Below are 26,241 nucleotides of genomic sequence, written 5' to 3'. Positions count from 1 at the left end.
TGATCCTCTCACCTCAGCCTCCCAAAGTGACGGAATTATAGGCATGAGCTACCGTACTCGGCCACTATTGCTGTTTTGAAAGGGAGCCCTTCTCTCCCCTACCACATTCTATATTAAGAAATTCCAAATTAAATGAAGAGATAAACAATTCAAGGATAATAAAGTTAGTAACTGTTCATGTAATGATAATAAAAATAAGAGTCAATTTTGTAAGAGGTGTATTAAACCGTATAAATTGTCCTGGCTGAGGTGTGGGGGTCGCGGGTACCCCATTGACTGATGTATATATAAAATAAAGTCAAAACTCTTGTTAATGTCTCAAAGACAGCTACGAACAGAGTTAGGTTCATTGGCTCCCCGCTAAGTCGGGGCCCACTGATCCCCCTGACAGAGCAGGAACACTGTCATCTTGGACAAACACCACCACTGCCTCAAGGGAGCCAGCATGCTATGGGAAACATGTCTCCCTAAGAAAGCACTAGAAGGACTGGTTGTAGGATTTGGGCTTGTGTTAGGTCATTGTTATAGGCCAGGGTGTAGGGGTTCCAAGAAGCAGGCATTTGCTGTGGATTGGGAGCTGTCAGGAAGCAGGTATACATTTGTGAGTGGCCTTGTTTGATGAGAACATTCTGTGAAATTGTTTATGTTCAACAAGACACCACCACAGCTTAGCGACAGGCCAACTCTTGACTGTGAGGAGTTGCATTTCCCTTTCTCCCACTGAAGAAATAGAGTTCATAGAGGGCAGATGATTTGATCAGCAGACCTGCGTCCTCCTCAACAGTTGGGTAACTCCCATTAGGTGTCCTGCCCTGTCAGACCCTCTTCACCCACCTTGAATGGTTGGTGTCAAGAAAACAACTGGCATTTAGAAATTAGTTCCTAGAGGTAAGGGAAATATGGCCAAACTGAAGAGTTATTTGGGACCTGTATTCATTTGCTAGGGCCACCATAAGAAATTACCCCAAACTGCAGGGCTTAAACAACAGAAGTTTATTTTTTCACAGCTCTGGAGGCTGGAAGTCTGAGCTCAAGGTGTTGACAGGGTGGCCTCCTTCTGAGGACCATGAAGTAAGAGTGTGTTCCAGGCCTCTCTCCTTGGCTTGCAAGTGGCCGTCTTCTCCCTGCCTCTCCACATTGTCTTGGACACGTGCCTATGTCCAAGTTTCCTCTTCCTGTAAGGACACTAGTCATATTGAATTAGGGCCCGCCCTAATCACCTCACTTTAACTTAATTACTTCTTTAAATACTCCATCTCCAAATAAGGTTACATCCTGAGGTATTGGGGTTAGGACTTCAATGTATATGAATTTGAGGGGAGGGACAAAATTTAGCCCCTCAGAGGATCTACTTCTGTGAAGATGGAGGCTTCTCTCCACCCAGGAGCAAAACTGCAAGAAAAGCTCATAGAAATACAACAGGTCATTATTGTCAAGCGCGTCCGTGTGAAGAGACCATCAAAATAGGCTTTGCGTGACAAACAAGGCTGTTTTTCACTTGGGTGCAAGTGGGCTGAATCCAAAAAGAGAGTCAGAGAAGGGAGATAGGAGAGGGGCAGCTTTATAAGACTGGGGTAGGCAGTGGAAAGTTACAGTTAGAGGTGGTTATCTATTAGCAGGGGAGGGGGTCGGTCACAAGGTGCATGGTGAAGAGATCATAAGACTCATCGTCCAGAAGAACAATGTCATGAGGTCAATTAATCAGTTAGGGCAGGGCAGGAACAAGTCATAATGGTAGAATGTCGTAAGGTGGGTTAATTAGTTAAGGCAGGAACTGGCTATTTCACTTCTTTGTGGCTTTTTGGCTGCTCCAGACTTCTCGGCTCCTGCAGGCCATCTGGATGTATATGTGCAGGCCACAGGGGTTACAATAGCTGAGGTTTGGCTCAGAGGCCTGACAATTATGCTTTCTGCAACTAATTCTTCTCTTTTTTGTTTTCGAATGCCATGAAAGTGCAGTGACCACACAAGAAACAAGATGGCACCCATAACTGGTGCATCTGGTAGTCATTCCAGCCTTGTCTCTGTTGCGCTTACAGGTAGGCCTGTTTTTTTGTTTGTTTGTTTTGTTTTGTTTTGTTTTTTGTCATTCTTCTAAGAATGAGTCATAAGGAGGTTGTTCTTGGAAAGAACTAAAGAGGAATCACCAGTTAGTGACTGAAGCAGTTGAGGTTTGCAATCTGCTAGAGTGACCCATTTATTTTCAGTGGTTTTTAAGTTTTCTTTTCAAAGTGACAGAGAACTATGCTAAGAACTTACTGCACAGTTACCTTGTTGGTTGCCTCCCCAGGACATACTCCCCATTTTACTTCCCAAAGCCCCTGATTTCCTTAGGTTTATATGCCCATGTGATTCTGAGAAGCCTTTGGAGGAAGGTAAGAAACTTAACCAGTTTAGAGTGACACAGTGCATTTGAGACTTTGGAGAAAACAGATGAGACAAAGAACTGTTATAACCGTTTTGCTACCATGAAGAAAATCGGCATAAGGGCAAAGTGAATAAAGAGAGATAGCAGAGTTGAGGGAACTGCAGACAAAGGGAGCTAGAGTCTCAATCAAACTGTACCCGAAACCCACCTACCTCTGGACTTTTCAGTTAAATGAACCATTAAATTCACTTTACTGTTTAAACTAGCTTTAGTTGAGTTTTTTGTTGACTGCAACTCAAACTATCTGGATAGATTTATTAGCATCTCTGAAATGTTACCAGTGTTCTTCCAAGTATGTACCAATTACTCTGTCATGACATATTAATTAATGTCCAGGATGAGAGATACTGATGAAGATATACCTTGAATTTTAGAAAAATGAAGGAGACTATTATGTGGGAATAAAGGAAAGAAAACAGATTTCTGTGGGATTTGATTTCAAATTTTCAACATCCTCAAAATCCTTACCAAGCCAACTGGGTCTAGGCAGGCATAGCATATGTTCAATAAACATAGTATATATTCAATGATGTGGAAGCAACTAAAGAATGAGAAAATGCTGACAATGGCAGAAGCAGCTAGAATGCAAGTTTGGCTTGAAGCTTTTAAGTGACTGCTATAGAAAATGTTTAATGTGAACGTAGAAAGCAATCTCCACTGTTTCTTGGAGAGTTGATCTTCCTACCTCTTGTTTCATTTGACCCCCAAATATGTGAACCAAATAAAAAGTCCCTCCCACAATGCTGGTTGCAAAGTCCAAGTGGACACGAGGTCCAAAGGTCAGAGATGATCAGAAAGATAAACTGGTCAAGGGAATTTAATGGTTCAATTGATTATCCATCAAGAAGTCAAAATGGGCAATAGGTCCAAAAACAGAAGCCCAAGAAGTCAGAAAACCAGAAGCCCGAAGGCCTATCCAAAAGAGAAGCAGAAATAGAGAAACACTGCCCAGAGAACCAAGTATCCCAGGGAAACAGCCCTGGACTAATGCAGCACATGAATTGCAAAGAGCAACAAATGCAAAGACAATCTCATATTCAAAAGCATAATGTCATGCACTAATATGCGAAAGGAAGGGGACTGGAAAGATTAACGAATACAAGATGAAAATTTAAGAGTACTAGCAGCAGCAGTAATTGCAACAGCAGCAGGCAAGGCAGAAAGTCCTGTCTAATGGAAATGCAACTTACGTAAATGCTGACTGAGGCTGAGCAACCATTTTAAAGTAATGTACATCTGCTAACATTACTTCTGGATAAGACAGCTCTCTGGCAGGGAAATTATAGATAGGAAGACACCAAAGACTGGGATTGAAATGAACCAAGGCTATTACAATGTTGCCTCTAGTTACCTGTGGCTAGAAGCTTTTGTCATTCCCTGGAGGACGAGAAATCAGCAGTTAAACATGAAGCATGTCTGTGTAGTAGATATGACAGTTAACCATATGAATGCCCAAACTAAGCATCTGATAAGCTAGTCTACAGGTAACTTATATAGTCTCACTTCAGTTTTTCTCATTATTACTTTGCTTCCAAAAAGACAAGCTAAAGAATATTAGACTTTGATACACTTGCAAGAATTATATTAGTGCCCAACTATATAAACATCTGTGAGGGGCCAGGTGTGGTGGATCATGCCTATAATTCCAGCACTTTGAGAAGCCAAGGTAGGTGGATTGCTCAAGCCCAGGAGTTCAAGACCAGCCTGGCCAACATAGGGAGACCCAATCTCTACAAATAATTTAAAAATTAGTGGGGTATGGTGGTACATGCTTGTGGTCCAAGCTTCTTGGGAAGCTGAGGTAGGAAGATCACTTGAGCCTCAGAGGTTGAGGCTGCAATGAGCCATGACCAAGCTACTGCACTCCAGCCTGGGCCACAGAGAAGACTTTGTCTCAGAAAAATAATGGTAAAATAAACTTCCATCAGGACTATCCCTGAGATTGGATGTTTTTAAGTAACCAGGTCTGAGACTTGCTCACCTCTCTTTTCTGTAGATTAGTTAGTGTCTAGCTCTTTGAAGGGCCAGAAGCCGATACAAGCTGAGCAACAATGATGATTACTTTCCAACTTGGTAAGAGGACAAGGTTGCTGTCCTGAGAAGATGATTTTATAAAAGTAGAGATGCTGTTAAAGCTCATGAAATTTTAAGCTTATGTTCAAACATGCAGATCACCTCTGTCGTATAATAAAAAAAAAAAAATCTGCTGGTCATTTTCCTGGGTTCCTGTTTCAGAGCTTCAAACACCCTTGGAATTTCCTGAGTGATAGGAGTGTGTTTGTTATGCTAGTGAGGTGACCCCATCTGATGACTGAAGAAACACCATCATCCTTTGTCTCCCGCTGATTAGATAAACTACATGGATACAAGTGGAGTGGTTTTAAGGAGCGGGAAGTTTAATAGGCAAGAAAGAAGGAAAAAAGTTCCCCATAGAGAGAGAGAGGGAGGGGCCTCCTAACGGAGAGAAAACTCCTGTGCGGCAGAAAAGTCATCAGTTATGTTGGGAGGCTGGAGGAGGTGGTGTCTTATTTGCATAGGGCCTAGGGAATTGGTTTGACCAGGTGTATCATTTATGTAGCCCACGAAAAACCTGGTCCTCCTACCCTAGTCTTTTAATATGCAAATGCAGGTAGCCATGATGTCCTGCACAGGTGGTGTTATCTGTAGGCAGCCATGATACCTGGCACACATGGTGACAAAGAGAAAAGGGGAGGAATTGCCAATTGGATAGACCTAGTTTCTAATCGCTGGCATTTGCGTTATCAATACTTGCCAGCTTGGCTTTCCAAGCTGCTTTTCTATTAGGAAGGAAATGTTTTGGGAGTTGCTTTTATTAAAAGAAATGTCCACTGAGAACCTTCACCCTTTCTACCTACCTAAAAATTATTTCTTAGTAAATCCTGTATTACCATGGTAGGGCCCCTAGACAGCTTCAGGATGGAAGCTGGTCAGCAGAAAGACCAAGCACCTGATAATAGTGTTGATTGAGGCTTTGAGCCCTGTGAGATCAGCTTGTTCACCAGACCTCCAAGATGCTGAAGATTGATTTTGATGAAGTAGCTAAGTATTTATTCAATCATGCTTATGTAATGAGACCTCAATAAAAACTCGGAACATTGAAGCTCTGATGTGACAGCAGAGTGACATACCGAATTTCCCAGTTAGGGGGGCATGGAAGTTCCATGTCTAGGACCCTCCCAGACCTCATTTTATGTGTATTCTTTATAATAAAATTCTAATAATAAGCTTAGGGCTTTCCTGAGCTCTGTGAGTCATTCTAGTGAATTAGTGAACCTGAGGGAGTCATGGAAACTCCCAACTTAGTGACCAGTTGGTCAGAAGTGCAGGTGGCCTGAGAACCCCTGAACTTGCAGCTGGCATCTGAAGTAAGAGTAGTCTTATTGGGGACTATGCTCTTAAACCTGCAGAGTCTGATGCTAACCATGGGCAGTTAGTGTCACAATTGAATTGCAGTACATCTAGGTGGAGTGGAAACAGAACACATTCTATCAGAATCAGGAAAGGGATTGGCCAGTCACCTCTCAAGAGTAGTGTGGTCAGCTGTCACTGCCTACATGCCCAAACCACCACCTTTAAGATAAATCTGGCCAGGGCCTAGTGGCAGGTGATAAGCTAGTCTACAGTAACTTAGAGTCTCACTTCAGTTTTTCTCATTATTACTTTGTTTCCAAAAAGACAAGCTAAAGAATATTATTTAGACTTTGATACACATGCAAGAATTATATTAGTGCCCAACTATATAAACATCTGTGAGGGGCCAGGTGTGGTGGGTCATGCCTATAATTCCAGCACTTTGAGAAGCCAAGGTAGGTGGATTGCTCAAGCCCAGGAGTTCAAGACCAGCCTGGCCTCTTTCCTCAGAGCTCAACACTTCCCTGAGATATGATTTGAATTTTTTTTTTTTTTTTTTTTTTTTTTTTTTTTTGAGATGGAGTCTCAGTCTGTCACCCAGGCTGGAGTGCAGTGGCACAATCTCAGCTAACTGCAACTTCTGCCTCCCAGATTCAAGTGATTCTCCTGCCTCAGCCTCCCCAGTAGCTGGGATTACAGGCACCCACCACCACGCCCAGCTAATTTTTGTATTTTTAGTAGAGATGAGGTTTCACTGTGTTGGCCAGGCTGGTCTCAAACTCCTGACCTCGTGACCTGCCCACCTTGGCCTCCCAAAGTGCTGGGATTACAAGTGTGAGCCACTTTGCCTGGCCACCCGACGTACGATTTGGTGATTTTTCCAGAGAGGCCAGAACTCCTCCCATCTTTCCCAGTAAAGGTGATTTGTTATGCTTAGAACTAAATGTGATTTAACTGTTGTAAGCATGTGTAAAATAAATTCCCAAATAAGAAAAAATATATTTGTTACTCTAAGGGTGTTTTAGTTCTGAGGCCAGTTAGGCAGTCTAATAATTGTCCATCCTGACAGGCTCTACTGAAAGTGAGCACAGAGCAATTCTTTTACGGAGGAAGCAAATGATGAAGTAAGATTCATCATCAGTCAGCAGAAGAGATAGAAAAGACTTCGGAAAACATATGAAGGAAGAAGCACAAAATATAGATTAAGCAACATCTCCTGAACACTACAAAGCATTTTAAACATACCCATTTTGACAAACTTTCGAAATAAAAGCCTCTGTTTTTCAGGAATCCAAAGGAAAAATGGTGGGATCTGAAGAGGCTATTCTCATCCATTCTATTTTGTGAGTAAGTCCTTAAGAGATGGAAAAGGTGATAGCAGCTGTGAAGAAGAAAGGAAAACAACCTTTGTCTTCAATGCCTGAAGGCAGAGAAAGGCTTGGGAAAGCTGTTGGTCTCTGGCCTTGCCCATAGGGATCATCCCACTAAACTAGGATTTAGGAGCCTAATTGGAGGGGATTGAGACTACAAATTTAGAATAATGCCCTTGAAGAAGAAAGTGACATGTTCCATGTATGCTTTCACTTCCAAGACTAAAGTTTGCTGGATCAAGTTTCCTAAGTATTAGGACAGTCTATCTCAGAATCCAAGTCAGCACAACTTACACAGCAATGAAAGAATCCAAAGTTCAAGAACAGAAGCTAAGGAACTCTGTAGCTGACAAGAGGGAGGAAGTCTGAAGAAGTGCACAAAGTTAAGTTGGGCCAGTTTGGAGGAAATACAAGCAGCCATATATCAGTGCTCAGGATTCCAGGCCTAGCTTCTGAACAATCAAATTGCCTCCAATAGGAAAGGGCAAGAAATAAGGCCTCTGGTCTCTATTACTGATATGGTTTGGATCTGTGTTCCCACCCAGATCTCATGTCAAATTGTAATCCCCAGTGTTGGAGGTGGGACCTGGTGGGAGGTGATTGGATCATGGGGATGGATCCTTCATGAATGGTTTAGCACCATCCCCTTGGTGCTGTTCTCATGATACAGTTCTTTCGAGATCTGGTTGTTTAAAAGTGTGTAGCATCTCCCCTCTCTCATTTTCTTCCTCCTGCTCCAGTCATGTAAGACATGCCTGCTGTCTCTTCACTTTCCACCATGATTGTAAGTTTCCTGAGGGCCCCCCAGAAGCAGAAGCCACTCTGCTTCCTATATAGCCTGCAGAAGCATGAGCCAAGTAAACCTTTTCTTTATAAATTACCCAGTCTCACGTATTTCTTTATAGTAGTACGAGAATGGACTAATACAATTACTACACCTAAAATGGAATTAACATTTAGGGATCACTTGAGACCTTCATATAAACACCAGGATGATGTGCTGAACTGTACAACCTATCAAAGATTACTGGGGAGGTTTCTTGAGGGAGTTGGGATCCCATTCCCCTATCTCCCCTCCATCTTTCCTCCCAGTCTGCAGTGATGCAGGGTAGACTCAGGGCTACCATTCGTTCCACAGGTGTCCTCCAACATCGCAACACACACACAGATGAAAAATGTCTAAGATGGAGCTATATATCTCCTTTTCTGCATGTTGACTTTATTCTTAATATTCTACAGTCTCCTAAATCACTCCTTTGTTTTCTGAAACTATTCTAATTGTAAATCTCCAACCTTATATAATGTTTCAGGGCACTATGTGCTAGCCACACATCTAGTACTACTTTGAATGTCTCTAAATTTCTCAGGGAAAAGAAAATATACAAGTATCTGGGATTATTTGCTTAGATCAAATCTGCAGAACCTAGAGAAAATCATTTTCCTTTGTGAAACACAGCACTAATTTTGATATTATGTGTCAATCCAAGATATGTTAGGAATTAAGTAGAAAATCTTATGAGGTTATTGTATAGTGGAAGGCAAAGGACCGTTATGAAGACAAAGGGACAGGTTTCTTCATTCATTTCACAGATCAGGAAGCTGATACCCAGATTGAGAGTTTAGGTCATTTGCCTCATTTACTGCTTCTTAGGAAAATCAAGGTTGGATCTTAAGTACACTGATGTGGCCTGATTTTCCTTCTCCAATAAGTTTGGAATTATGTTGGAATCGCAAGACATTGAAAGCCCATATACAAATGAAGATACTTTCTCTATTGGCCTTCATAATAGAGAAATTTATCAGAGTCATTTTTAGATAGATGGACATTTAGTATTAAAATCATAAGGGGAATTGGAGTCGGAAAGGAAGACAGACTTATAGCTGCACATTTCCGCATCAGATGCAAGAAAGGCATATATTTGGACATAGCTAGATCTGCTGCTCTGACCCAGACCAAAGCACACCTCTCCTCTCACACTCTGGGGTGGGTTTGAGGAGACAAGGTAACAGAAACACTAAAGCAACAGTAATGCCAAAAATAAGAGGGAGTGACAAATTAATGAAGCAAGAATGATCATTTAATAGACTTTCAGACATTCTATGACAACTGCTGCACTCTCAACTCAGGCCTGAGACAAAATGGCAGAGGAAGAAGATGAAAGACAAGGGTGAGAGCGGAGAAATCGGAGTGCTATCAGTGGCACGAGCTTCAAATTGGTGAATTTTTAAAAAATGAGCCACACATTTGCCAGCCCTTTGGTATTTTCTGCTTGTATTGATATATATAAATTGCCAGTGTGTATTTCTTTGAGGTTTACAGATTTTCTTTATCAAAGTATCAAAATATTCAGAGATTCTTCATTTATCCCTGGCAAGTAGAGATAATGTGGAGCTCTTAGGGAAAAAAAATCATTCTAGGCTTAGGAAGTGGAACCTGAAACTTCTTTCAATAAGCTTCTGAAGCCTGTGAACCAAAGTTGTTTGCTCTTTTACAGGGCCTATTGTGTAGAAGAAAAAGGCCTGGTAACCCTCCCAGCTCAACATGCTAAAACCAAAGTAGCAGCCTTGCCAGCACCAATGGCCTGTTTCTATTAATTCTCCTAGGCTCTCCAATTATCTTGGATTCTTTTCTTTTTCCTATATATTAAGGACATCATTGTGTTCTGAGAATTGTCCTTCCATGTGATCTGATTCCCTCCATCTTCCATTCTCTCTGCCTGCAACACCAGTTTGAAGTCTGCAAATTACTTTTCTCTGCCTTTTCTGCCCATTCCTCTCCCCGTCTCCAATAAATCCTGAACACTACCAGGTTCCGGATTTAGGCTCTTCAGATTTTTATGTTAATTAGCCTAATAGGGATATTAAGATGAACACATTGTGTAGGAAGATCACTTTAATTTTTCCTCTAAGAATAATGGCAGAGGGGAACTGCCATAAGTGAGAATAAAGGGAAGCCATTGAGTAAGCCAGGACATTATTCCTAGGAAAATGTCGGTTTCTGATTACTGCTGACAATGCTAGTATTTTATTTCTATGACTCCTGGATATACCTGCGGTGATTGGCATTGCAGTTTAACAAGGAGTTAGTTTGCTTTTTTTAAGGGCAGTGTAGAAGAGCATCTATAATACCTCACCCATAAACAAGCCTGGTGGGAGAGGAACCCCCAGTAACAGAAGTGAAGGAGAGTAGGCAATCTCTATGGCTTTTAGAAAACAGGGTAGAGCTAAGTGTAACTATCATGAGGTCCTTATGATCATATGCTTATTTGCTTCAAAAAGACCATTACTAAAGTGATGAAGTACAAACTTCTTAGTATAGCATTCAAGATTTAACGTCAAAATAACAAACCAATCTTTTGAAAAAGAACCTCTAGGCCGGGCGCGGTGGCTCAAGCCTGTAATCCCAGCACTTTGGGAGGCCGAGACGGGCGGATCACGAGGTCAGGAGATCGAGACCATCCTGGCTAACACGGTGAAACCCCGTCTCTACTAAAAAATACAAAAAACTAGCCGGGCGAGGTGGTGGGCGTCTATAGTCCCAGCTACTTGGGAGGCTGAGGCAGGAGAATGGCGTGAACCCGGGAGGCAGAGCTTGCAGTGAGCTGAGATCCGGCTACTGCACCCCAGCCTGGGCGACAGAGCGAGACTCCGTCTCAGAACAAAACAAAACAAAACAAAAGAACCTCTAATGCTCGTGAATCCTCAAGAGTGATTTCCTTCTAAAATCTTGATTTACACATGGAATGACCTCCCCAGGGTTCTGCCAGACCCATATCCATCCCCACTCCCTTCTAGGCCCAATTCAAGCCCCACCTTCCCTATGAAGCTTTGTCTGGCCAACAGGTCCACAAGACCTCTTCCTCCTTGGAATACCCTTAGCACAGGGGTCTCCAATCCCAGGCCATGGGCTAGTACCTGTTCATGGCCTGTTAGGAACTGGGCCACACAGTAGAAGGTAATTGGCAGGTGACGGTCTGAGCTCAACTTTCTGTCAGATAAGCAAGACGTTAGATTCTCATAGGAGTGCAAACCCTATTGTGAGCTGCCGCATGCGAGGGATCTAGGGTTCGAGCTCTTTATGAGAATCTAACACCTGATGATCTGAGATGGAACACTTTCATCCTGAAACCATCCCACCCACTGCCCACCCCCACAATCCCTCGCCCCCGCCACCGCCCCACCATGAAAAATTAAAAATTGTCTTCCATGAAACCTGTCCCCGGTGTCAAATAGGCTGGGGACTGCTGGCCTAGCAGATACAGTCTGAACTCTTTTGGCTCTTAATATACATATATACCACCTTTAAACAATTCTTTATTTCTGTGTCCTCATTTCCCAGACTAAATCATTAACTCCTTCAGGACAGGCTCTGTTTGACTTAGAAAAGGTTATAATTAGCACCTAGCTCATGATGGCTTCTCAATTAACATTTCCTAATTGATTACTGATTGAGCCACTATCAGATGAAAACTTGAGTTGATGGGACCAAAAGTGTCCTAGTTCCTGTGATGGTTAGCGGAATCCAGCACTTATCTAAAGACCTCAGAGTTGATTACCTTTTGAGTAATAAACCCCACAAATTGGAGACTCAGGTAGATTGAAAGCCATCAACACACTGGAAGAAATTTCGGACTCAGTGAGCATCGGGATTTCCAGAAGCTAAATTTTTGTTTAGGTTTTTTGTCTTTCTTTCTTTCAGTCTCTCTGTCTCGGAATTTCACTCTGTGACTCAGGCTGGAGTGAAGTGGTGCAATCGGGGCACTGCAACCTCTGCCTCCCGGGTTCAATGATTCTCCTGCCTCAGCCTCCTGAGTAGCTGGGATTATAGGCGCATGCCACCACACCTGGCTATTTGTTGTATTTTTAGTAGAGACGGGGTTTCACTATGTTGGTTAGGCTGGCCTCAAACTCCTGACCTCTTGATCCGCCCATCTCAGCCTCCCAAAGTGCTGGGATTACAGGTGTGAGCCACGGCACCCGACTTTTTTCTTTTTTAGGAGGAACTCCCTGTCGCTGGAGTGCAGTGGCGCGATCTCAGCTCACCGCAACCTCCGCCTCCCTGAGTTCAAGCGATTCTCCTGCCTCAGCCTCCAGAGTAGCTGGGCTGATTACAGGCATGCACCACCACACCCAGCTAATTTTTGTATTCTTAGTAGAGACAGGACTTAGCTGATTTTTGTATTTTTAGTAGAGACGGGGTTTCACTATGTTGGCCAGGCTGGCCTCCAACTCCTAGCCTCAGGTGATCTGCCCGCCTCGGCCTCCCAAAGTGCTGGGATTACAGGCGTGAGCCACCGTGCCCAGCCTTATTTTTTTAGGTATTTAACTCAAGAGGCCAAGGAAGCAGAACCTCCACCTAACCTCCTTCTAGCATGAACAGCTCTTTATTTTGTATTGTCAAGTGACCCTTGAAACACTTTTGAGAGGTAAAGTAAAAAGGTATTAAAGACCAAGGGCAGAGAAGACTAGGCGCTTTCCCAACTCACTCTTAAGAAACATCAGCCTATTACATATTACTTATTTCCTCTTTAGACATCTGGACTCCTCTACAAAGAGGTGTCTATTTTTGATTTTATGGTGTCTAAGAACTTGGTCTCCCAGAGTGCCCTGTCCCCCAAAAGATGTTGAAAGCGGGCATTCTGTAATCTACCCAAACATTTCTTTTATGTTAATTACAGCTGACCGTAGAGAGAGTCCAGTCCCGTGAGCCCCACCTTCCACGTGAAGCTGTTTGACAGGTCCCCTGTGTGGCTCAGGGCCCAGCCTTTCAGATCAGTTAAATAAAGCCCAGGGGTCTACTCCAAGGACACTACCCCATCGCTTTCCAGTGCCTCGTATAATTATGCAGCCGACTCTAGAACGCCCCTGCCCTGCCCACGTCCCCTCTGCATGAAGTCGCTGAGCCAAAAACTCCTCAGGTTTTTCCACAGGCCGTCGTCGTCCCTTCCTCTTTGCCATGGCATTTGAGATTCTGGGCTGAGACTGTTGATTTCAGCATCTGGGATATTTTCTCACAGCCGAGGACGCTGATAGAAAACTGCCAGAAAGCGGGAGGGGTCCCCGGCAGCAGGTCCAGTTTTTTCGCCCCTCCTGCCTCCCAGGTGCTGCGGATTACGCCACGAGAGTCTCGACCCTGCACACGGATTTTCTTCTTCCGTTCCACGAACCAGACATAATGATTCTGATTTACATATTTAAGTGAAGGGGAGAAGAAACACGACTCTCAGGACCCAAGGACTGAGGCACGGTTTTTCTTTCTCAAAGAATTCCCGTTAAGACATTTTTCTCTTGCAAAGCCTTTCCTACAATGATGGTTTAATCGTGTAATTATGTAGACCAGTTACAACCTGGCTAGCTAAAACAAAAAAGCCAATTCCCTACGCCCGAGCCAAGCCAGCTGCCCCTCGCCGCGCCGCATCCCAGACACCCGATGCTCGCTCCGCAACGGCCAGNAATTCAAGCCCCACCTTCCCTATGAAGCTTTGTCTGGCCAACAGGTCCACAAGACCTCTTCCTCCTTGGAATACCCTTAGCACAGGGGTCTCCAATCCCAGGCCATGGGCTAGTACCTGTTCATGGCCTGTTAGGAACTGGGCCACACAGTAGAAGGTAATTGGCAGGTGACGGTCTGAGCTCAACTTTCTGTCAGATAAGCAAGACGTTAGATTCTCATAGGAGTGCAAACCCTATTGTGAGCTGCCGCATGCGAGGGATCTAGGGTTCGAGCTCTTTATGAGAATCTAACACCTGATGATCTGAGATGGAACACTTTCATCCTGAAACCATCCCACCCACTGCCCACCCCCACAATCCCTCGCCCCGCCACCGCCCCCCCATGAAAATTAAAATTGTCTTCCATGAAACCTGTCCCCGGTGTCAAATAGGCTGGGGACTGCTGGCCTAGCAGATACAGTCTGAACTCTTTTGGCTCTTAATATACATATATACCACCTTTAAACAATTCTTTATTTCTGTGTCCTCATTTCCCAGACTAAATCATTAACTCCTTCAGGACAGGCTCTGTTTGACTTAGAAAAGGTTATAATTAGCACCTAGCTCATGATGGCTTCTCAATTAACATTTCCTAATTGATTACTGATTGAGCCACTATCAGATGAAAACTTGAGTTGATGGGACCAAAAGTGTCCTAGTTCCTGTGATGGTTAGCGGAATCCAGCACTTATCTAAAGACCTCAGAGTTGATTACCTTTTGAGTAATAAACCCCACAAATTGGAGACTCAGGTAGATTGAAAGCCATCAACACACTGGAAGAAATTTCGGACTCAGTGAGCATCGGGATTTCCAGAAGCTAAATTTTGTTTAGGTTTTTTGTCTTTCTTTCTTTCAGTCTCTCTGTCTCGGAATTTCACTCTGTGACTCAGGCTGGAGTGAAGTGGTGCAATCGGGGCACTGCAACCTCTGCCTCCCGGGTTCAATGATTCTCCTGCCTCAGCCTCCTGAGTAGCTGGGATTATAGGCGCATGCCACCACACCTGGCTATTTGTTGTATTTTAGTAGAGACGGGGTTTCACTATGTTGGTTAGGCTGGCCTCAAACTCCTGACCTCTTGATCCGCCCATCTCAGCCTCCCAAAGTGCTGGGATTACAGGTGTGAGCCACGGCACCCGACTTTTTTCTTTTTTAGGAGGAACTCCCTGTCGCTGGAGTGCAGTGGCGCGATCTCAGCTCACCGCAACCTCCGCCTCCCTGAGTTCAAGCGATTCTCCTGCCTCAGCCTCCAGAGTAGCTGGGCTGATTACAGGCATGCACCACCACACCCAGCTAATTTTGTATTCTTAGTAGAGACAGGACTTAGCTGATTTTGTATTTTAGTAGAGACGGGGTTTCACTATGTTGGCCAGGCTGGCCTCCAACTCCTAGCCTCAGGTGATCTGCCCGCCTCGGCCTCCCAAAGTGCTGGGATTACAGGCGTGAGCCACCGTGCCCAGCCTTATTTTTTTAGGTATTTAACTCAAGAGGCCAAGGAAGCAGAACCTCCACCTAACCTCCTTCTAGCATGAACAGCTCTTTATTTTGTATTGTCAAGTGACCCTTGAAACACTTTTGAGAGGTAAAGTAAAAGGTATTAAAGACCAAGGGCAGAGAAGACTAGGCGCTTTCCCAACTCACTCTTAAGAAACATCAGCCTATTACATATTACTTATTTCCTCTTTAGACATCTGGACTCCTCTACAAAGAGGTGTCTATTTTGATTTTATGGTGTCTAAGAACTTGGTCTCCCAGAGTGCCCTGTCCCCAAAAGATGTTGAAAGCGGGCATTCTGTAATCTACCCAAACATTTCTTTTATGTTAATTACAGCTGACCGTAGAGAGAGTCCAGTCCCGTGAGCCCCACCTTCCACGTGAAGCTGTTTGACAGGTCCCCTGTGTGGCTCAGGGCCCAGCCTTTCAGATCAGTTAAATAAAGCCCAGGGGTCTACTCCAAGGACACTACCCCATCGCTTTCCAGTGCCTCGTATAATTATGCAGCCGACTCTAGAACGCCCCTGCCCTGCCCACGTCCCCTCTGCATGAAGTCGCTGAGCCAAAACTCCTCAGGTTTTCCACAGGCCGTCGTCGTCCCTTCCTCTTTGCCATGGCATTTGAGATTCTGGGCTGAGACTGTTGATTTCAGCATCTGGGATATTTTCTCACAGCCGAGGACGCTGATAGAAAACTGCCAGAAAGCGGGAGGGGTCCCCGGCAGCAGGTCCAGTTTTTTCGCCCCTCCTGCCTCCCAGGTGCTGCGGATTACGCCACGAGAGTCTCGACCCTGCACACGGATTTTCTTCTTCCGTTCCACGAACCAGACATAATGATTCTGATTTACATATTTAAGTGAAGGGGAGAAGAAACACGACTCTCAGGACCCAAGGACTGAGGCACGGTTTTCTTTCTCAAAGAATTCCCGTTAAGACATTTTCTCTTGCAAAGCCTTTCCTACAATGATGGTTTAATCGTGTAATTATGTAGACCAGTTACAACCTGGCTAGCTAAAACAAAAAAGCCAATTCCCTACGCCCGAGCCAAGCCAGCTGCCCCTCGCCGCGCCGCATCCCAGACACCCGATGCTCGCTCCGCAACGGCCAGGTTTCGGTTCAACCGAAAACCACGGGAAATGGGAGGAGCTACTGGCCCAAGGGAGGGAGGCGGGACTTGATCGCCGAGCAACGGCCCCGGCGATTGGCCAGCCTTCTGCCGCCGCCACCAATGGGCAGGCGCCCTGAAACGTTCGGCGAGCCGACTGCGGCTGCGCGGGGTATTCGAATCGGCGGCGGCTTCTGGTTTGTGGCTGAAATTTGGCCGCCGCCGGCCAGCGTCCTCTGGCCATGGACACCCCGGAAAATGTCCTACAGTAAGTGTCCGTCTGGTGAGCTGGGGAAGCCCAGGGGGTTGGGGCGGCTGGGGTTCGGGCCTGGCCCGCTCCAGATCTGCCTTCTTTTGCCCCCTCCGCCCCCTTCCTGGGTTTGGAATGTGTCCCACCCAGCAAGGCCGTGGGGCTGCTTGAGAGCCGGGGAGGGCTCCGGCACCTTGGATTCCGCTGAGGCCCGGAGCTTGTCCGCCCATCCGCGCCACAGTGGCCGTTTGGAGGAATCTGGATAATTCGTTAGGTCCTCAGAGCTCGCGTTTATTCTTTGCAAGGAATCCCCTCCTGACAGTTCAACCTGAGAAAAATCCTGAACCTTGTATTTAGATTTTATGATACATTTTCAAAATCACGTATTTAACGATTCGACTACAGTAGGGAACGAATTTAAACTTGCGCTTCCATCCATAATCTCACTGCTGTTTTTTAAGTCTTTGAATACAGGGTACTTTAAGAAAAAAAAAATTGAAAAAAAAAAAAAGTTTGCTTATTATTGAGTGATGTGTGCCAACCCGCCAACATCACTAACTTTTGAAGTTCCCACGCCTTTGTTTTATGACTTAGATGATTTACCCAGACTGTGACTTAAAGGCATTTAAAACGATTAAGCCGGGCGCGGTGGCTCAAGCCTGTAATCCCAGCACTTTGGGAGGCCGAGACGGGCGGATCACGAGGTCAGGAGATCGAGACCATCCTGGCTAACACGGTGAAACCCCGTCTCTACTAAAATACAAAAAACTAGCCGGGCGAGGTGGCGGGCGCCTGTAGTCCCAGCTACTCCGGAGGCTGAGGCAGGAGAATGGCATAAACCCGGGAGGCGGAGTTTGCAGTGAGCTGAGATCCGGCCACTGCACTCCAGCCGGGGCGAAAGAGCGAGACTCCGTCTCAAAAAATAAAAAAAAAAATAAATAAATAAATAAATAAATAAATAAAACGATTAAGTCATAGGTGCAGGAAGTAAAACTGGTCCGTTTTATCAGTTCCTTGGGATCAGAAGACCGAGATTGTTAAATATAGTCGAAACAAAAATCCATTTGCTCTAAGACTTTTTCTGTAGCCTTCAACCTAGCCGGCAAATTATTTTCTTTCAGAAGTCCCCCGCCCCTTTTTTTAAATGGAAAGCAGATATTCCTGGTCCTATTTTGACTTACTAAAGATGAATTTGCTTTAATGAACTGGATGTTTTACTGTTACAGGGTATTCAGGTCATTTTACTAGAGAAATGTGGTTGGTGTTAGAATATGAAATGTTTACCTTGGGCGGGCCTACTAGACATATTTTGGAAGAAAGGTTCTGAAATAGGGATTTGTCCCTCTGCTATAAAGCATAAGAGACATTTAAAATTCAGAATTTTTTTTTTTTAGTTTTAAAAATAAGCAATACGTTTATATGACTAAAAGAAGATTTAGAACAGTATTTACCAAGAACTCCTGTACCTGTCTACTCTCCTACTCTGTCACATGTAACCGTTTTTCTAGTTTCTTTTTGGAAATATAGTTACATTATTAGAATATATTAAATGTCTGCATGTTTGTATACGTTTTTTGCCTTTACCACACACAAAATATAACAGTATCTACACTGCTCTTTTGCCTAACAATATCCCTGGCGATCTCTACCAATACATAAAGTTCTTTCTTATTCTTTTTTTACAACCCTGTAATATTTCATGGACCATAATTGACCTAAGCAGTCACCTATTGATAGACACAGATTGTTGACAGTGTGTTTCAAATGGTGGCACGGTGAAAAACCTTGTACAAAACATTTTTGCGGATACACATGTGTATGTGTCTTCCAAATCTGCAGAAGTGGTTTGCTGGATCAGAAGCACATCAGTCCAGTTTTGGTAGATAATTCCCTTGGCAGGAATTGAGCACATGCCCACCTACAAGCAAGATGTGACAGAGCCTGCTTCCCATTGCTGCACCTACACAGTCTTGTCATGTTTTTTATTTTGCCAATCTGATGAGTGAAAAATTGTGTCTCAGCGAAGTGAATTTCTGTTTTGACAGGTTGAACATATTTCATGTTTGTGAGCCATGTGTGTTTTTCTGTGAAATAATTTCTTATGCCCTTTGCTCATTAAAAAAAAAAAAATGGGTTAATAACTTTTTTTTTCAGCTTCTAAAAGCTCATTGTTTTTCCAGTTTATCGTTTCTCTTTTGACTCTATTTTGTAGTTTTTTTCTTTGTTTTGGTTATTTGCCATGCGGAAGTTTTTATTTATATATAGTTGTCTTTATTTAGCTTTTCTTTTGTGGCTTCTGGATTTTGAGTCATAAGAAACATTGATTTCATTTGTATACCAAGGTGATAGCTAGAAGTAAATATTGCTTTTTAGGCAGGACGTGGTGGCTCATGCCTGTAATTCCAACACTTTGGGAGACTAAGGTGAGAGAGTCACTTGAGGCCAGGAGTTCAACACCAGCCTGCGAAATATAGTGATACCTCATCTCTGCAAAAAATAAAATAAAAAATTAGTCGACATGGTGGCATGTGCCTGTAGCCTCAGCTACTCAGGAGGCTGAGGCAGGAGGATCACTTGAACACAAGAGTTTGAGGTTACAGTGAGCCATGATTACACCGTTGCACTCCAGCATGGGCAACAGAGCAAGATTCCATCTCTAAAAAAATAAAATAAAATACATATTGCTTTTACATCTTTAAAAAAAAAATCATATAGTGTCTCAGATAGAAAACCTAGGAGTCTTACTGACTGGTTTCCCACTTCTGTTCTCACCTCTACCTCCTTCATACAGAGGTACGTTAAAATGCAAATTAGGTCTTGTCACCCCTGCGTTTTCCTGCTCATCACACTTAAACTACACTGACTTTCTTTGTGTTCCTGAAGTTCTCTCAGCCTTGACCATTTCCCCCTCAGATAGCTACATGGCTGTCTGGCACTGATCACATGTCACCGCCTCTGAGAGGCAGGACTTCCCTGACCACCCTGTCTAAAACTAGTAACTCTTATCACATTCTCACCCTTTCTCCTGTTATATTTTATTTTGTTTGTTCTTCTAAGTACTTAGTGTAACCTGACATTACTTTGCATGTTTCTTTTTGTTTGTTTCGCCCCTCTAGCATCTGAATTCCCAAGGGGAATTTTGCTCTGCCTGACTGATTTTTTTCAGCTGTGGTTAAGTATGTGGAAGTGGGGGACGCAGAGTTCTCTGGGAGCTCTGTGGCTGATTTCTGAGCATTGCTATCATCTGCTGTTCCTCAGGGACTTCGTTACTTTGAAGCCATGAAAACAAACTGTCTGGAAACTCTACTTTGTGGTACTCTGGGCTGCCTCACACCCATTTACAAGTCCTCTTTGACTCTTGTTCCAGCCATGTCTCAGCCATGCTCCTGGGAAGCAAAGGCAGGGGTCTGAGTCAGTGCCATGCCTGGATCCCACTGGAAGGGCAGGAGTCTGAGTCAGTGCCATGCCTGGATCCCACTGGAAGGACAGGGATCTGAGTCAGTGCTATGCTTGGATCCTCTTGTTAGGAGGAGGAACAAACTTCTGGACACTGCCCCTCATGGTGGTAGTGACTTTGGGGTTCTGTGAGAGGAGAAGGACACTCGGGGTTAGAGCTGGGACTTCTGGAAGAACACCGGCTGCTTCTGAGTTTTCTATGTCTGAGCGAATGCTTCTTAAAATTTTAAATACTATGTGGATTGATATTTAAGATTTTCATTGTAATGCATATAAATGGTATATGTAAAATGAAGTCTATCTGTTGCTTTTAGACATTATCCCTAATATCCCATGTGCATTCCTTTCTCTATTCTAGGATGCTTGAAGTCCACATGCAGAGCTACAAGGGCAATGACCCCCTTGGTGAATGGGAAAGGTCAGCATTTAGTTATTTTATTTCCCCTAAACAGACTATAGGCTGCCCCATGGAAAATTAACATTATCCATATTTTTCTAGATACATACAGTGGGTAGAAGAGAATTTTCCTGAGAATAAAGAATACTTGATAACTTTACTAGAACGTTTAATGAAGGAATTTTTAGATAAGAAGAAATACCACAATGACCCAAGATTCATCAATTATTGTTTAAAATTTGTAAGTATACTTAAGATGTATAATCAAATCTATAATCATGTTGTACTTTTGCTTTTTAAACTTAGATTGTAAGATCATTTTAGACTTTTAATTCCTTGTTTCTAGTTCTGAAGATATAGAGAGGAAAGACTGTTTATTCTCTGATTCAACAGACTTCAGTGCCACTAGTGATTAAAAAGTATGTAGGGGCTGGGCACAGTGGCTCACGCCTGTAATTCCAGCACTTTGGGAGGCCAAGGCAGGTGGATCACTTGAGTTCAGGAATTCGAGACCAGCCTGGCCAACATGGTGAAATCCTGTCTCTATTAAAAATACAAAAATTAACTGGACATGGTGGCAGGCACTTGTAATCCCAGCTACTCGGCAGGCTGAGGCAGGAGAATTGCTTGAGCCTGGGAGGTGGAGGTTGCAGTGAGCTGAGATCATGCCACTTCACTCCAGCCAGGGTGACAGAGTGAGACTGTGTCCCCCCACCAAGAAAAAAAATTATGTGCAGACTTCTCTCTACCAGCAACCAGTTAGTCAACTCTGTAGTTGTGTCTCCAATTCAATTCTAGCACTACGTGAAAATACCTTCAGATTCCACAGGTTAAGGGTTCTGTTCCACAAGACTGCCTCTCACTTCTAATGCCAGTTGCAAGCCACAGGTTGTTTTACTTGTGCTTCTGACTGACTGGCTATAAAGCAGAGTTCCCACAACCCTCTCCCTGGGCCTGGGTTTGATGAATTTGCTAGTGTGGCTCACAGAACTCAGGGAAACACTTTCAGTTAATGTTTTATTATAAAGGATATTACTAAGAATACCGATGAATACCAGATGAAGTGATGTTTAGGGCAAGGTATTGGGGAAGGTGTGTGGAGCTTCCTTGCCCTTTCCAGGTGTGACACCCTCCAGGAACCTCCATGTATTTAGCTCTCCAGAAGCTTGTCTAAGCTCTATCCTTTTGGGTTTTTATGGAGGTGCCTTACACAGACGTGATTGATTAAATCATTGGCCATTGGTGATCGGCTTAAACTTCAGTCCCTCTTCCCTCCCTGGAGTTTCAGCGGTGGGGCTGAAAAGTCCAACCCTCTAAACCTGCCTTGGTTTTGCTGGTGACCAGCTGCCATCTGAAGCAACCTAGGGGCTCCCAGCTTAGCTGGCTAACTCCTCACCAGACGTAGACTAGCAGTTCCATTATTCTTACGTCTTTTTGCTTTGGGTTCCCGTAGGCTGAGTACAACAGTGACCTCCATCAATTTTTTGAGTTTCTGTACAACCGTGGGATTGGAACCCTGTCATCCCTTCTGTACATAACCTGGGCAGGGCATCTGGAAGCCCAAGGAGAGCTGCAGCACGCCAGTGCTGTCCTTCAGAGAGGAATTCAAAACCAGGCTGAACCCAGAGAGCTCCTGCAACAACAGTACAGGTACTTACAAAGTCAAACTCACCGTGATGATTCTGACTTTGAAAAGTAGTGTTTGCTGTTAAAAATAGTATCGTTAGCAATTTGTACAGGGAAATCCTTCTAGTTTTGGAAAATGTGGATAATATAGGATAGTGTAAAGAAAAAAACTGCTCAGAAATATTACTGTTAACAATAACTGGCACATTTCCTTCTAGTATCTTTTCCTGTGCCTGTGTGGGTATCTTTGTGTTTATATATTTTAACAGCAAGTCATATTGTATGTCTGGTTATACATACAAAGAAATTATGAACTTTTAAACTACTTCTGTAGTAGTTGTGAAATCTGTCACAGTGTTGTGTCATAATCCAACCACACTGAAGTTCTTTACATTTTGATTTTTATAAATGGCACTATGATAAATACCTTTTTTTTTTTTTGGAGATAAAGTCTCACTCTGTTGCCCGGGCTGGAGTGCAGTGGTGTGATCTCAGCTCACTGCAACCTCCCACTTCCGGCCTCAGGAGATTCTCCTGCCTCAGCCTCTTGAGTAGCTGGGACTACAGGGACATGCCACCATGCCCAGCTAATTTTTGTATTTTTAGTAGAGACGAGGTTTCGCCATGTTGGCCAGGCTGCTCTTGAACTCCTGACCTCAAGTGATCTTCCTGCCTTACTCGGCCTCCCAAAGTGCTGGGATTACAGATGTGAGCCACTGCGCCTGGACTGTGATGAATATATTTCTTAATGAATAACGTCGTTCACATTTTAAAAACTTTTTCTGTGATCAAACATATGTCACTTAGGGAATTGTGAAAATACAGAAAATGAAAGAAAACCTTTTGGCATTTTCCTTGGCACTTTTTTTCTTTGTTACAGGATTGCATGCATGCTTTATGTACATATACAGCTTTGTGTCAACGTCTTTTTCCTTCATCATAAAAGTATTTTTTAGTATATTTCCTATTTTTACTTAGTTTCTTCTCATAGATTCTCAGAATTGAAACTGTTGAGTCGAAGGGTGTATGAAGAGTTTTTACACTTGTGGTGCATGTAACCAAACTACCTACTTGAAGGTTATACCAATTGTTTACTCTTCTCCTCTCATTAGTAGAATTTGAGATCCATTATCTACTGCACCCCTTGCCAGCCTTTAATATACTCATCTTTTCAATTTTCTGTATTACTCATGCCTTTTAAGATGTCATTATGAGATTTTCAAACACACAAAAAAGAAAAAATTAGTATAATAAACTTCCATTTATCTGTCACCAGCTTTTAATAATTAACATTTCATGTTTCTCAAGGCTGAGGAATTTTAAAGCTGATCCGTAACAGCAAACTATTTTTCCCCAAACCCTACTGTAAACATCTCTAAAGTCTTATTTCTTACAGAGCCTTATTCCATAATCATACCTAAGAAGACTAATAATAATTATTTAATATCACGTAATTTTCAGTCTTTCCTCATCATGTAAAATGGCTTCTTAACCATTGGTTTGTTTGACTAAAGAGCCAACAAGGCTTACCACTTGGTTGCTTTATAGTGTGCACTTTGGCTCGCATCGCTCAGAAATGTCAGGCGTGGGAATTGCACATTACTCGACAGATAGAGTTGAAAATGAAATATGCCACGAAATGACATATTTGAGAACTTCTGACAGAGCGTGAACAATGATATGTCTGCCTTTTGAAGCAGTAATCTAAGTACTTTTGTAGTTTCACTTCTTTCTTCCAAATATATTCATTATGTTCCAAATGTATACAGTATCTAAAGTAGGAGTTCAAACATCCTTGTTAGAACATTTGCAGACTTGACACATGGAGAAAGAGGGTGCATTTTTATATGAATTTGAGAAATACTAACATAAACTAGGCAAAAGGAGGAATTTTTGTAATACAGATAATGTATTGGATATAAAATATTTCCAGAATTTTATTTTTTAATTTCAAAGCAACTCTAAAATTTAACTGTACATTCTCTCTTGACATCAGACTTCACTAGCTTATAATAAGTTGTCTATGGTATTTAGTTTTCACTCTAACAGCTGTGTATTGTTTTATAATCTATATTGATGTCTTTTCTGCTATCATTTAGGTTATTTCAGACACGCCGCACTGAAACCCATTTGCCAGCTCAAGGTAAAATCAGGCTGTCTAAAATGCCTGTTGTTGTCCATTTAGTCTTGGATTTGTACTAGTATTTTCTTTTCTTATAAAACAAACCTGGCTGGGCGTGGTGGCTCAGACCTGTAATCTCAGGACTTTGGGAGGCCAAGACGGGTGCATCACCTGAGGTCAGGAGTTCGAGACCAACCTGGCCAACGTGGTGAAATCCCGTCTCTACTAAATACAAAAATTAGCCGAGTGTGGTGGTAGGCGCCTGTAGTCCTGGCTACTCAGGAGGCTGAGACAGGAGAATTGCTTGAGCCCAGGAGGCAGAGGTTGCAGTGAGCCGAGATCATGCCACTGTATTCCAGCCTGGGCGACAAAGTGAGACTCCGTCTCCATGAAAAAAAAAAGAAAAAAAAACCCATCCAATTTTTAATGAAAACCAAACTGTACTCTGAGGTAACGGAGAAAGCATTCTGATCATCACAGTCCCACTAAATAGCCCCAGAGAGCAGGGGCTTTGTCTTAGCATTTTAAAAGAGCAAACCTGCAAGAAAAGCTTGATAATTTCACTGTATTTCTAGGATTTTTTTTTTTTTTGAATTCAAAATTGACCAAAATACTTAATCTGGACTCCATCTATTTGTAATGGAATCAAATGTGTTTAATGCAACTTTTAAAGAAATATAGCCATTTCTTTTTCTTAGAACTAAATATCACATTTCAGCAATAAGCATTGCCTATCCTATCCAGTTGTTTAAAATTACTAGTTAGGTTTTACATTTCTTTTCGGGACTTCCTGGCATTTTGAATTGGTCAGAAAATTATATAATACTTATTTTAAAAACGTTTTAGTTGCAATTTCTGAGACAGTGTAAATGAGTTGATGTACTTCTTATGATTCCTAGATCAGGGGAATTTATTATGTGTGATAATTTTACTTAATATGGTTTTACCCTTAATTTCTCCTTACTTTATTCTCTTTTCCCTCTTAGCTAGAACCTCAGAACCTCTGCATAATGCTCAGGTTTTAAACCAAATGATAACATCAAAATCAAATCCAGGAAATAACATGGCCTGCATTTCTAAGAATCAGGTAATAATGACATTTGTAGCTTGTGTGGAAACTGGGAATGGTATTGAATGACCAGCCTGGCTGCCTTCTACATCCACTTTGACATCTCATTTCTTTGGTCTTTCATGGCTCTAACCTCCATGTCAGCCACCTGCTCCTGTGGCAACTTCCTGGGCCTGTTATTCTCCCCCACCACTCACCTCAAATACAATTTGTTGTTTAACCCAGGGGCCCTCACTACATAGCCTCCTGTCTTTACTCTCCCCACCAGCTTTTCCCTTACCAATGAGTGTCCTTCCCTCTGTTCTGCTGGCCTCTGCATAGGCTCTGGAAATCCCTACCTGGGATTGCACCCATCTGGGGGCTCCTGAGCCTGGCTTTCAAAACTCAGAGCCTCAAAGGTTGGTGCCTGTTACCTCAAGTAATAGGGAGGTCTCATACTTCCAGGCACTGGGACATGCTTCCAGTGTCCAATTCACTCTTTTATGTTTTGTGTATCTCTTATGTTTCTAGGTTCACTCTTTAGTGCCAAAAGATAGTGATTTTAGACTTCTTTTCAGTCTCTTCAAATTTGGGACCTGGCTACCTCTAGCCTCTGTCTCAGGAACTTCAAAAATACTATCTCAACAGATAGCAGATGCCATCAAGTGACATCTGTCAGTTTTCTGCCACGAACCAATAAATGTAACTGCATCCTTCCCTGTGAGAAAAGGTGGCCTTCTATCTGTGCTTGTCCTTATCCTCATCAAGATTTTTGCCCTGTGGAGATCTCTTCTGCCTCCATGGCATATCCACATGGGAAAATGCTCAAGTCTCTTCTTCCCTCAGCCTCATGTTTCCCAACTATATTTCCCATGTTACCTTCCACAGTACAACTTTCTTTCAAAGTTCATCAAGGACCTCCTTGAAGCAAAAGCCAACGGAAACGCCTCTGTCCTTAGGGTGTATGTACAGGTTTTATTAAGGTAACACATTCTTAGAAGTAGAATATGCATTCCTAACTTTGACAGGTAGTGCAGCTTGTCCCAATTTACATTTTACATCCTATACTTGCTTGCCAGCCTCC

The 26,241-nt window shown here is 43.1% G+C and overlaps 1 protein-coding gene across 1 annotated transcript in view; it reads left to right on the top strand.

Moving 5' to 3' along the window:
- Nucleotides 1-16,383: 16,383 nt before the first annotated feature.
- BUB1 (BUB1 mitotic checkpoint serine/threonine kinase) overlaps nt 16,384-26,241 on the top strand; it is a 42,247-nt gene continuing 32,389 nt past the window's right edge. The window contains exons 1-6 of the mRNA XM_017872318.1: nt 16,384-16,526; nt 20,323-20,382; nt 20,464-20,602; nt 21,815-22,011; nt 24,087-24,130; nt 25,096-25,196. Of these exons, the coding sequence (XP_017727807.1) occupies nt 16,501-16,526; nt 20,323-20,382; nt 20,464-20,602; nt 21,815-22,011; nt 24,087-24,130; nt 25,096-25,196 (567 nt within the window). The 5' untranslated portion in view covers nt 16,384-16,500. The remainder of the gene's footprint in view (nt 16,527-20,322; nt 20,383-20,463; nt 20,603-21,814; nt 22,012-24,086; nt 24,131-25,095; nt 25,197-26,241) is intronic.

The sequence above is a fragment of the Rhinopithecus bieti genome, unplaced genomic scaffold (genome assembly GCF_001698545.2).
Source record: "Rhinopithecus bieti isolate Rb0 unplaced genomic scaffold, ASM169854v2 scaffold_7528, whole genome shotgun sequence".
Lineage (NCBI taxonomy): Eukaryota > Metazoa > Chordata > Mammalia > Primates > Cercopithecidae > Rhinopithecus > Rhinopithecus bieti.
This window is presented reverse-complemented; position numbering and strand designations above follow the sequence as displayed.